The 11,422-nt window shown below is 36.7% G+C and overlaps 1 protein-coding gene and 1 non-coding gene across 2 annotated transcripts; both read left to right on the forward strand.

The window, feature by feature from the left end:
* Window positions 1–9,609: 9,609 nt before the first annotated feature.
* On the forward strand, window positions 9,610–9,744 carry LOC122437499. The gene has a single exon (XR_006268313.1). It is a non-coding gene; the product is annotated as a small nucleolar RNA SNORA70 (small nucleolar RNA).
* Window positions 9,617–10,147, forward strand: LOC122426861 (60S ribosomal protein L10-like). The gene has a single exon (XM_043446094.1). The coding sequence runs from the start codon at window positions 9,695–9,697 to the stop codon at window positions 10,145–10,147; it is 453 nt and encodes a 150-aa protein (XP_043302029.1). The 5' UTR covers window positions 9,617–9,694.
* The last annotated feature ends 1,275 nt before the right edge of the window (window positions 10,148–11,422 follow it).

Consider the following 11,422-nt stretch of genomic DNA (forward strand, 5'->3'; position numbering starts at 1 on the left):
TGGCAAAAAGTGAAGAAGAACTAAAGAGCCTCTTGGTGAAAGTGAAAGAGGAGATTGAAAAAGTTGGCTTAAAATGCAGCATTCAAAAAACAGATCATGGCAGGCATCTGGTTCCATCATTTCATGGCAAATAGATGGGGAAACAATGATAACAGTGAGAGACTTTATTTTGGGGGGCTCCGAAATCACTGCAGATACTGATTGCAGCCATGAGCTTAAAAGACGCTTGCTCAGTTTACTTCAGTTGCTCAGTTGTGTCCGACTTTGCCATCCCATGGACTGCAGCATGCCAGGCCTCCCTGTCCAACACCAACTCCCAGAGCTTACTGAAACTCATGTCCATCGCATCAGTGATGCCATCCAACCATCTCATCCTCTATTGACCCCTTCTCCTCCTGCTTTCAATCTTTCCCAGCATCAGGGTCTTTTCGAATGAGTCGGTTCTTCACATCAGGTAGCCAAAGTACTGGAGTTTCAGATTCAGCATCAGTCCTTCCAATGAACACCCAGGACTGATCTCCTTTAGGATGGGCTGGTAGTCTCTTTGTAGTCCAAGGGATTCACAAGAGTCTTCTCCAAACCACAGTTAGAAACCAATTCCGTGCTCAGTTTTCTCTATAGTCCAAACTCTCTCATCCATACATGACCACTGGAAAAACCATAGCTTTGATAAGACAGACCTTTGTTGGTAAAGTAACGACTGCTTTTTAATATGCTGTCTAGGTTGGTAATAGCTTTTCTTCCAAGGAACAAGCATCTTTTAATATAATATAATGGCTGCAATCACCATCTGCAGTGATTTTGGCGCCCCCAAAATAAAGTCTGTCACTATTTCCATTGTTTCCCCATCTATTTGCCATGAAGTGATGGGACCAGGTTCCATGATCTTAATTTTTTGAATGTTGAGTTTTGAGCCAAATTTTTCACTTTCCTCTTTCACTTTTATCAAGAGGCTCTTTAGTTCTTCTTTGTTTTCTGCCTTAAAGGTGGTGCCATCTGTGTATCTGAGGGTATTGATATTTCTCCTGGCATTCTTTATTCCAGCTTGTGCTTCATCCAGCCCAGCATTTCACATGATGTACTCTGCATATAAGTTAAATAAGCAGGGTGACAACATACAGCCTTGACATACTCCTTTTACTCTTTGGAACCAGTCTGCTTTTCCATGCCCAGTTCTAACTGTTGCTATTTGACCTGCATATAAATTTCTCAGGAGGCAGGTCAGGTAGTCTGGTATTCCCGTCTCTTTAAAAATTTTCCACAGTTTGTTTTGATCCACACATCAAAGGCTTTGGTGTAGTCAATAAAGCAAAACTAGATGTTTTTCTGGAACTCTCTTGCTTTATTGATGATCCAGCTGATGTTGTCATATTGATTTCTGGTTCTTCTACCTTTTCTAAATCCAGCTTGAACATCTGGAAGTTCAAGGTTCGTATACTCTTGAAGCCTGTCTTGCTCCTTGAAAGAAAAACTATGACAAACATAGACAGCATATTAAAAAGCAGAGACGTTACTTTGCCAACAAAGGTCCATCTAGTCAAAACTATGGTTTTTTCCAGTAGTCATGTATGGATGTAAGAGCTGGACTATAAAGAAAGCTGAGTGCTGAAGAATTGATGCTTTTGAACTGTGGTGTTGGAGAAGACTCTTGCAAGTCCCTTGCAAGGAGATCAAACCAGTCAATCCCAAAGGAAATCAGTCCTGACTATTCACCGGAAGGACTGAGGCTGAAGCTGAAACTCCAATACTTTGGTCACCTGATGCGATGAACTGACTCACTGGAAAATACCTTGATGCTGGGAAAGGTTGAAGGCAGGAGGATAAGGGGATGACAGAGGATGGGATGGTTGGATGGCATCACCGACTCAATGGACATGAGTTTGAGCAAACTCCGGAAATTGGTTATGGGCAGGGAAGCCTGGAGTGCCGCAGTCCATTTGGTCGCAAAGAGTCAGACATGACTGAGTGACTGATCTGAACATTATTAAGGATAAACATAGTCACTACATAATGATAGAAAGAGGTTCAGTTCAATAGGAAAATATGATATATCTAAGCGGTACACCTTTAATAAAATAAGCTCAATATTTTCTCAAAAAATTGAGAAAAATCTATAGGGAGAAGTTGAATAATTTACTAGAGTTGAAGCTTTTGATATACTTGTCTTAGTAGCAATGATATAAATTAGACAAAAGCTACCAAAAATAGTGAAAGTTTGAATAATGACATTAACAAATCTAATTCAATGAGCCTCTGTAACAATGTAAAAAAAAAAAAAAAACACATTATTCTCAAAGTTTATAAAATGCATACAATAGGGAACAAGACATTAGGCCATAAAGCAAAATTTGACAAATATGAAAGAAATCACCTTCTCTGAAAATAGTGGATCAAATTTGAAATTAGTAACAAAAAAGACAGGTGAAAACTCCAGTTTGGGGATATTACAAAATATTCCTAGTTAACCTGTGGTAACAGAAGAAATCATATTAGATATAATATTACAAAAGTAAATATTAGTAAATGTTTGTGTATATAAGTGTAGGATGAAATAAAAGTGGCACTTCAAATTAAATTTATAAATTTCAATGCTTATTAGGAAGGAACAAAGATAAAAAATGAATGTGCTAAATTTTTGATTTAAGGTATTAGGAAAACAACAGAACAGAGGACAGGATAAAATGAAGAAATCAGTGAAATAGAAAAATATATATATATAATAGAAAAATAAGTAATAAAATAAATTTCTGGCAATACCAGTTAAGGAAAAATATATTTTACAAAAAGTTCCACCAAACGTTCAAGTTCTGGATAATTCTTGATTCATGAAGAGACTCTTCAGAGGCTGCAATGAAAGAAAATATTCCAGAACTCATTTTAGCAGGACTGGAACAACCCTGTTATAAAGGAGAGAGAGAGAACCACAGAAGCAGAGATAAGGAAAGGAGGGGAGGGGAGAGAGATTGATTTATTATGAAGATAGTGTTTATGTGATTTAGGAGGCTGAGAAGTCCTACAATCTACTACTGTCTGTAAGCTAGAGACCCAGGAAAACTTTGGTGATGTAACTCAGTCTGAATCCAAAGGCCTGAGAACCAGGGACAGTGAAGGTATAAATCCCAGTCCCAAGGCAGAGGAGGTGAGATGAGATGTTCTAGCTCAAACAGTGAGGCAAGAATAAAGTGAGTGAATTCCTTGTTCCTCTGTCTTTTGTTCTGTCCAGTCCCTCAGTGGATTGCATTTTGCCCACCCTTGCTGGTGAGCACTACTACTTTACTGAGTCCACAGATTCAAAGTATAATCTCATTCAGAAACACTTTTACAGAAACACCAGGAAATGATGTTTAATCTGCAAAACCCATGGCCATCCAAACTGACATGTATAATTCACTATTACACTGGCTAAGTATAATAAATCCAAAGTCTTTAGAGCAGATTGAAAGGAAGGGAAGAGCTCAAGCAGATGAGAGCTCCATGGCACAAACTCAAATTGCTCTTTAGTGAGAATTCCTTCTCTCTTTTGGGAAAATCTCAGCCCTGTTTTTTAATTAATTAAGTTTTATTGACATATATTTTGCTCACAAAGATTCAGGTATATAGCAAAGTGATTCAGTTATATATATGTATATATGGGGATATGTATATATATATATATTATTTTTCATTATAGATTATTATGTGTGTTTGTTAGTTGCTAAGTCGTGTCTGACTCTTGGCGATCCTGTGAGCTATAGCCCACCAGCCTCCTCTATCCATGGAATTCTCCAGGCAAGAATACTGGAGTGGGTTACCATTTCCTTCTCCAGGGGATCCTCCCAACCCAGGGATCGAACCCAGGTCTCCTGCATTGCAGACAGATTCTTTTCCATCTGAGCCACCAGAAAAACCCTAATAAATTATCTAATGGACATGAGTTTGAGTAAACTCTGGGTGTTTGTGATGGACAGGAAGGCCTGGTATGCTGCAGTCCATGAGGTCACAAAGTGCCAGACACAGCTGAGAGACTGAGCTGAACTGCACAGGCAGGGACTACAAATTCATATCTAGAATATGTGTCTATTCGAATAAAAAAAAAACAAAAACAAAAACAAAAAACTGCTCCTTCCATGGTGGAAGTGGCCCAGTGTAATCAAACTTCTATCAGGTAGCTCATCACCCTAGGGAATGCTGCCATGTTGGAAAAGCCGTTTGTGATGGTGTTGGTAGACTGGGCACTCAGCATTAGCTCTAGTCAGGTAGTCTTGGTTAGTTAGAGTTCAAGACTGTTGAGCCCAATCATAACCTCCATTGTTGCCACTGTGGCTACTTTGTTCATGAGCCCATTGGATATTTGCAGGGATAACCAGACAAAGAGACTGCCTGAAATCTATAGAATGGGTCATTGTCTCCACTTGGTTATTAGAATCCATCTCTGATGAATTACTCTGGTGAATATTCCCATGGGGCACAAATATCTGCATGCCATTTGCTCATTTGGAGAGGTTTATCCATATAAGTCTTTCTCCGGACCTTCTCACCACTAACTTTCCAATCACGTTCTTCCTAAAGCCTTGATCGATCAGCTAAACCACTGGCTACAGTCCATGAAATGGTATAAACTCATGACTTTGGCCATTTCTTCTTCAAAGCAAAATGAACAATCAAGTGCTCTGTATGAAGTTATGTCCAAAGGGAGGAGTTCTCCCCTTTACTGTTTTTCAGTGTTACCTTAGAAAAGGACTGTAGTTCTATTGCTATCCACTTGTGGCTGGCACTTGCAATATCATACAGAACCATCAATAAATCTGGATCAAAATTTTTTTTTCTTTCTTAATCAACTCGTAGGAAACTCTGCATGAGAACATAGGTATGGACTAACAGAGAAAAGGTGATGTAGTAAGAGTCAGGTATGTGTATATGGGGCACTTCCACACGAATCTTACTTGTGTACTCAAGGTTTGCTTCAGTCCCATCTCACATCTATGAATTTCATTTAGTGTTGGAGTCTGGAGGTGCACACCCAGCTCTATAGTTTGATGGGTTGGATAACATCCAGTTCACGTTGTATAGTTACTTGTGACCCAGAGTCAAGTAGTCAGTCTCTACGAAGGGCCAGTAACATGCTAAAAAACTGATTCTTAAAAGGAGAGCTTTTCACAGATGGCATGGCTTTGCTCCAAAATCTTAAGGGTCTGTGTTGTAATTTACTTATACAGAGCTGCCAAAATATCCAAACAGCATCTCCATCTGTTGCTGACATTGCAAGCACCATTATATCTGTTCGATCACACGGCTTAAGTGTCAGGGTGGCTTGTAAGGCAGACTGGACCTGTTGAAGAAAATTCTCTTGTTCTGGAAGGCTCTCAAATCTATTAATAGCAACTTTCAGGTCACTTAATAAATGAGTCAGTGTAGTGTATCCACATGAGGTATATATCAAAATGCAAAGAGGTCCATTTCAGGAGGCACCAGACAAGCAGTTTGTCTTTTACCTTGGAAAAGATATTTTAATATCTCCCAGATCACTAGACACCTAGAAATTGTACTGTGATTTTTTTTGTGAAAGGACATTAACAGAACAGAATCAAGGTGATTTGCTATGCAACAATAAAAACAAACAAACAAACAAACTACTATACATAGGACCAGAACTTCAAAAACTGTGAAACTGACAAAAATAGGATTAAATCAAACTGGATATAAAAATTGAGGAAAAAAAAAATTGGAAAAGTAGATGTTACATTTCTTACTTGGTTTTCCTGGAAATAATACAATGAAAGAAAACTAATATTTGGAGTTATCATCAAGGGAAACTTTCTTAAAATAAGGTAAAATCACTACATTCATATTAACAAGGGCCAATTAAGTTACATGAGAATTATAAACTCTAGAACATACTTTAGTAAACTATTAGAAAAACAAAAATACCTACAAGGTCTTCAAGAATAAAAGCTAAAAAAAAAAAATACTTAAAAGGGTAAGAAAATGTGATTGGCATCAGATTTCTTAAGAGAATAAGGCAACTGTGCAAAATATTTACAAGAAACTCAAAGAAAGAAAGAAAATATGAGCCAAAAAATTTATATCCAGAAAATTTACCCTTTATAGATGAGGATAGATACTATTTTAAACATAGAATGAATCAAGCAATATTTTGTTTATGAACACTTTGTCCAATCTTGCTACTAAAGGATGAGATATATCCAATCAAGGAATTAATGGTAAAAAGTTGTGATGGTGAGCATTTATGCATATAATCAAACATTTAAAATAAAAATCAGAGAAAAGGGTTAAAGAATAGTATGTAAACATTATATGTTCTGACAAAATAGAAATATTATGACTAAAAACGTGAGGCAAGGGGAAAGAAAGTAGTAGAACAGAATCATTTATTACAGTAAGTGGGGTATTTATGGGAGTCAAAGAACACTTTGTAAAACTGACAAACTGAGTAATATTCCATGGTGTATATGTACCACACCTTCCTTATTCATTCGTCTGCTGATGGGCATCTAGGTTGCTTCCATGTCCTGGCTATTATAAACAGTGCTGCGATGAACATTGGGGTGTACGTGTCTCTTTCAGATCTGGTTTCCTCGGTGTGTATGCCCAGGAGTGGGATTGCTGGTACATATACACCATGGAATATTACTCGGCCATTAAAAAGAATTCATTTGAATCAGTTCTAATGAGATGGATGAAACTGGAGCCCATTATACAGAGTGAAGTAAGCCAGAAAGATAAAGACCAATACAGTATACTAACACATATATATGGAATTTAGAAAGATGGTAACGATAACTCTACATGCAAAACAGAAAAAGAGACACAGATATACAGAACAGACTTTTGGACTCTGTGGGAGAAGGTGAGGGTGGGATGTTTCGAGAGAACAGCATCAAAACATGTATATTATCTAGGGTGAAACAGATCACCAGCTCAGGTTGGATGCATGAGACAAGTGCTCTGGCCTGGTGCACTGGGAAGACCCAGAGGGATCGGGTGGAGAGGAAGATGGGAGGTGGGATCGGGATGGGGAATACATGTAAACCCATGGCTAATTAATGTCAATGTATGACAAAAACCACTACAGTATTGTAAAGTAATTAGCCTCCAACTAATAAAAGTAAATGGAAAAAAAAAAATAAAGTAATGGGCAACAGGAAAAAAAAAAACAAAACTGACAAACTAGTTAGTGAAAGGTTACACAAGGAGAAAAGGGGAGGTGGATTAAGAGTATTTTAGAATGTACAGCTATACATGTAACCACCAGAATTTAAATGTAAACCACCCTCCGAATAAGGGAAAAAAAGAGAACAGTGAAGGTATATCACTTGTGACCACAGAAAAATAATATATGCATAATTATGCAATAATATGATAAGAACATATTAGAGGAATTAGAAGAATCAAATATATTTACCTTATCAATAAATCTAAACTAGTTAAACTGGCATAGTAGAAGGACAAAGATTTTTCATATTGGTCCACAGAGCAAAACCAAATTTATGTTGTATAGAGACACATCTAAATAAAGAGATTCCAAACGACTAAATTTAAAGGAATGAACAAGGATATATCAGTCAAATGAGGGGGGAAAAATGAAAGAAAATTTCATAAGGTTGCTGCTGCTGCTACTACCACGCAAATAGACTACCAAACAAAAAGCATGAATTGAGATAAAATAGAACATTTTAAATAGAACACTTTAAATGCTAAAAGCCTTGACTATCAATGAAGATATAATAGTTATAAATATTTCTACATCATACAACATTGCTGTGACCTAAAGTAGAAACTGCATGAAATTAAAGGAGAAAGTAATAGACACATATTAATAAAAGGAAATGAACATTACTGTCAGTATAACACAAGCCAAATGAACAAAAACTAAGGATACTGATGACATAAACCACATTATCAACAGATAAACCATATAGATAGTGAGTGAGCATGTGTGTAAAACATTGTGAAAGTAGAGAATATATATTCTCATTTACATATGGAACTATCGCAAAAATTGACCACAAATAAAACACCAACAATTCTCATAAAATAAACATATTACAAATGATAATTCTTATTACAATGCAACAAAAGTAGAAATTAAAGATATCAGGCTTAAGAGGACCCCTATCTGGAAAGTTAAAAATCTTTTAAAAACTCTTGGTTAAACAGAAAGTATAAACAGATGTTTGAAAAATAGTGATAATAGAAACACTATAAATCAAAAATGAGATTTAAATGTGTGATCACAGAAAAACATATAGACTTAAGAACCAACATCAGTGCAAAGAAAATAATAGAAATTAAAAATTAACTTGTCAACTTATAAATCTAGAAAAAAGAACAAAATAAACCAAGATAAAGTACAAAATGTGGAATAGCAACAATAATACCAGTTTATGAGAAAGTAGGAAAACAGTAGAGCAACAAATAAAATTTTGACTGAGTTGCTCTACTGTTCTCCTATTTTCTCATCTGGAAGAAAAATGAACAAAATAGACAAACCACTAGTTAATATAACTGAAGTATAAGAGAGAAAGCACAAATATAGAAAATAAAAATTGACAAGAGAAATAACAGGAGAACTTTGTTTATACACACACACACACACATATATATATGTAATATATATATCTGCTTCATGCAACTTCATTTAAACACTGAGATAACTGGGAAATTATAGTATATCAAAAGCAACTGCATTAGTGACAAAAAACTTAGAAGACCAAATTCCACAGAAGAAATTAGGAACATTATCAAGAAACTATCTACTAAAACAAAATAAATCAAAACCAAAACAAAGAAACAAAATTACCAGATACAGATCTTTTCAGAGGGAAAGTCTGTCTATTCAATCTTTAGAGATTGTCTCAATGCTACGTAAATTGTTTCAAAGCATAGAATCTTAAGAAAAACTCCCAAATTCTTTTTATGAAGCAGATAAAACATTTATATATCCAACTGGATAAATGTGGCTAAGTAAAGAAATCATAGAAAAAAGCACTTAGGAAACTAATGCAAAACTCCTAAATAAAGTGCTAGTGAACAGATTCCAGCATCAAATTAAGAAAATAATATACCATGATTGAGTAGAATTTATACTAGGAATGCAAACATGCATTAAGAGCTCTATCATTTAAATATATCTAAGTAGAACAAGACAATCATAATTACCCCCATAGATGCTGAAAAAGCCTTGGAATAAATAAACATATTCTTTATAAAAGGAATATTCCCAAGAATAACTTCTTTAGTACAAAATCCAGTATTTACTAATGAGAAAACAATGGAAACATTCCCACTATGGTCAGGAAAAAGGCAAGAATGTTCAGAATCTCCATCACAGTGTATTGGAGGAATTAACCAATGCAATAGGAAAAAAAAAAAAACATTAGAGGTGCAAGAATTGCAAAAGAAAGGAAACTATTTCTAGATAATGGGAAAAAACTTTGACCTTGAGAATCAAGAGTATAACAAACATAATTTAGCAAGATGTGAGGATATAAATTTATGCACAGAAATCAGTTGCTGGTTAGAAACTATAAAGGAAAAAATAATCGATTTACAATAGCAGCAGTAACACAAAAGTTTAAATGCTTAAAAATATACTTTAAAAGTGTTCATTTGCAGCCAGTTAAGCCGACTGTGCTCTTTTCCCCATGGGGGCCCAGTGTGCAATGGCTGCAAACAGCAGCCTCCTTGGTAGTGTATGCAGCCTGTTGCCTGTACAGGTAGCCCTGAGGGACCTTGGAGACAGCTCTTCCTAGTGGGCATTCACGACTGGCCTGCTGTTTCCCAATCTAGACTCCAGACAGGTATGCGCGGTGCCTTTGGAAAGCCCCAGGGCACAGTGGCCAGGGTCCACACTGGCCAGGTCATAATGTCCATCCACACCAAGCTGCAGAACAAGGGGCATGTGATTGAAGACTTTCGCCAGGCCAAGTTCAAGTTCCCTGGCCATCAGAAGCTCCACAAATCTCCAAGAAGTGGGGATTTACCAAGTTCAATGCGGATGAATTTGAGAACATGGTGGCAGAAAAGCAACTCATCCCGGACGGCTGTGGAGTCAAATACATCCCTAATCGTGGTCCCCTGGACAAATGGCGGGCCCTGCACTCATGAGCATCAGCTCTGTTCCCTCCTTAATCACGCTCACCAGTAAATGCTGTTTCCTGTCCAAAAAAAAAATAAGTGTTCAAAGCCAGCATTAAGAAAACTTAAAATACTTCTGAACACAAAAAGGATAAACTTCCCTTATCCTTCGATGGAATGTCTAAGCAAGATGTCAGTTTCCCTTAGGTTAATTTATAAGTTTGGAATGATTCCAATACAAAACACCAGAAGTTGTTTGTATGACTCTAGAAAACTGATATTAGAGTTCTTGTGGAAAAATAGGCACATAAAAATATATGGGAAAACACTAAAAAGGGAGAGGTATCAGATACTAAAATATACTACAAAGTTTTAATACTTAAAACAGTATAGTACTCAGTATATCAACAAACAACTAATGAAATAGAGAGGTCACTAATAGACCCAAATGCCTAGGACCCTTTTGTGTATGATACACGTGGAGCCTCTAATCAGCGGGATAAAGTTGGAACTGTTTGATAAGTGTTTGGGGACAGCTGAACAGGCATGTGAAAGAGGTAATATAGAACTATGTGTCATACTACCCACAAGAATATGCTCTCAAGAGATCAGTGATCTTGATTTATAAAATGGAACTATAACTGTACTAAAAGATAATGTGGATTGATTCCTTTATAACTTAGGTGTATCTGTGTCTGTGTATTAATCTTTTAACCACATAGATCAGATTTCATGGAGCACTTTTTGGTGCTATATATTTTACTCTGTAATATGTATTAATCACTCAGTCATGTCTGACTCTTTGTGACCCCATGGACTGTAGCCTGCCAGGCTTCTCTGTCCGTGGAATTCTCCAGGCAAGAATACTGGAGTGGATTGCCAGTTCCTCCTTCAGAGAAACTTCCCAACCCTCAGATTGAACCTTGGTCTCCTTCCTCACAGGCATATTCTTTACTGTTTGAGTTATTTAACTCTGGGTATGAACAATTCTAGACTATGAATTTGCTTTTTTTCTAAAAAGTGAATGTTTTGGTTAAACATAGACCACTGCCTTGTTGTGGAGAACAATGAGGCTATGAGCTGTGCCATGCAAGGGCACTCAAGATAGATGTGTCATAGTGGAGAGTTCTGACAAAATGTGGTCCCCTAGAAGAATGAATGGCGAACCACTCCAGTATTCTTGCTACAAAAACCTGATGAACAGTATAAAAAGGCAAAAAGATATGCCACTGAAAGATGAGCCCCTCAGGTTGGAAGGTGTGCGGTATGCTACCGAGGAAGAGCAGAGGGCAATTACTAATACCTCTGGAAAGAATGAAGTGGCTGCGACAAAGCAGAAACCATG

This window comes from Cervus canadensis, chromosome 2 (assembly GCF_019320065.1).
Source record: "Cervus canadensis isolate Bull #8, Minnesota chromosome 2, ASM1932006v1, whole genome shotgun sequence".
Lineage (NCBI taxonomy): Eukaryota > Metazoa > Chordata > Mammalia > Artiodactyla > Cervidae > Cervus > Cervus canadensis.

Bases quoted from the DNA above. Each gene is read 5' to 3' on its own strand.
- LOC122426861 (XM_043446094.1), top strand. From the start codon at position 9,695: ATGCAGCCTGTTGCCTGTACAGGTAGCCCTGAGGGACCTTGGAGACAG.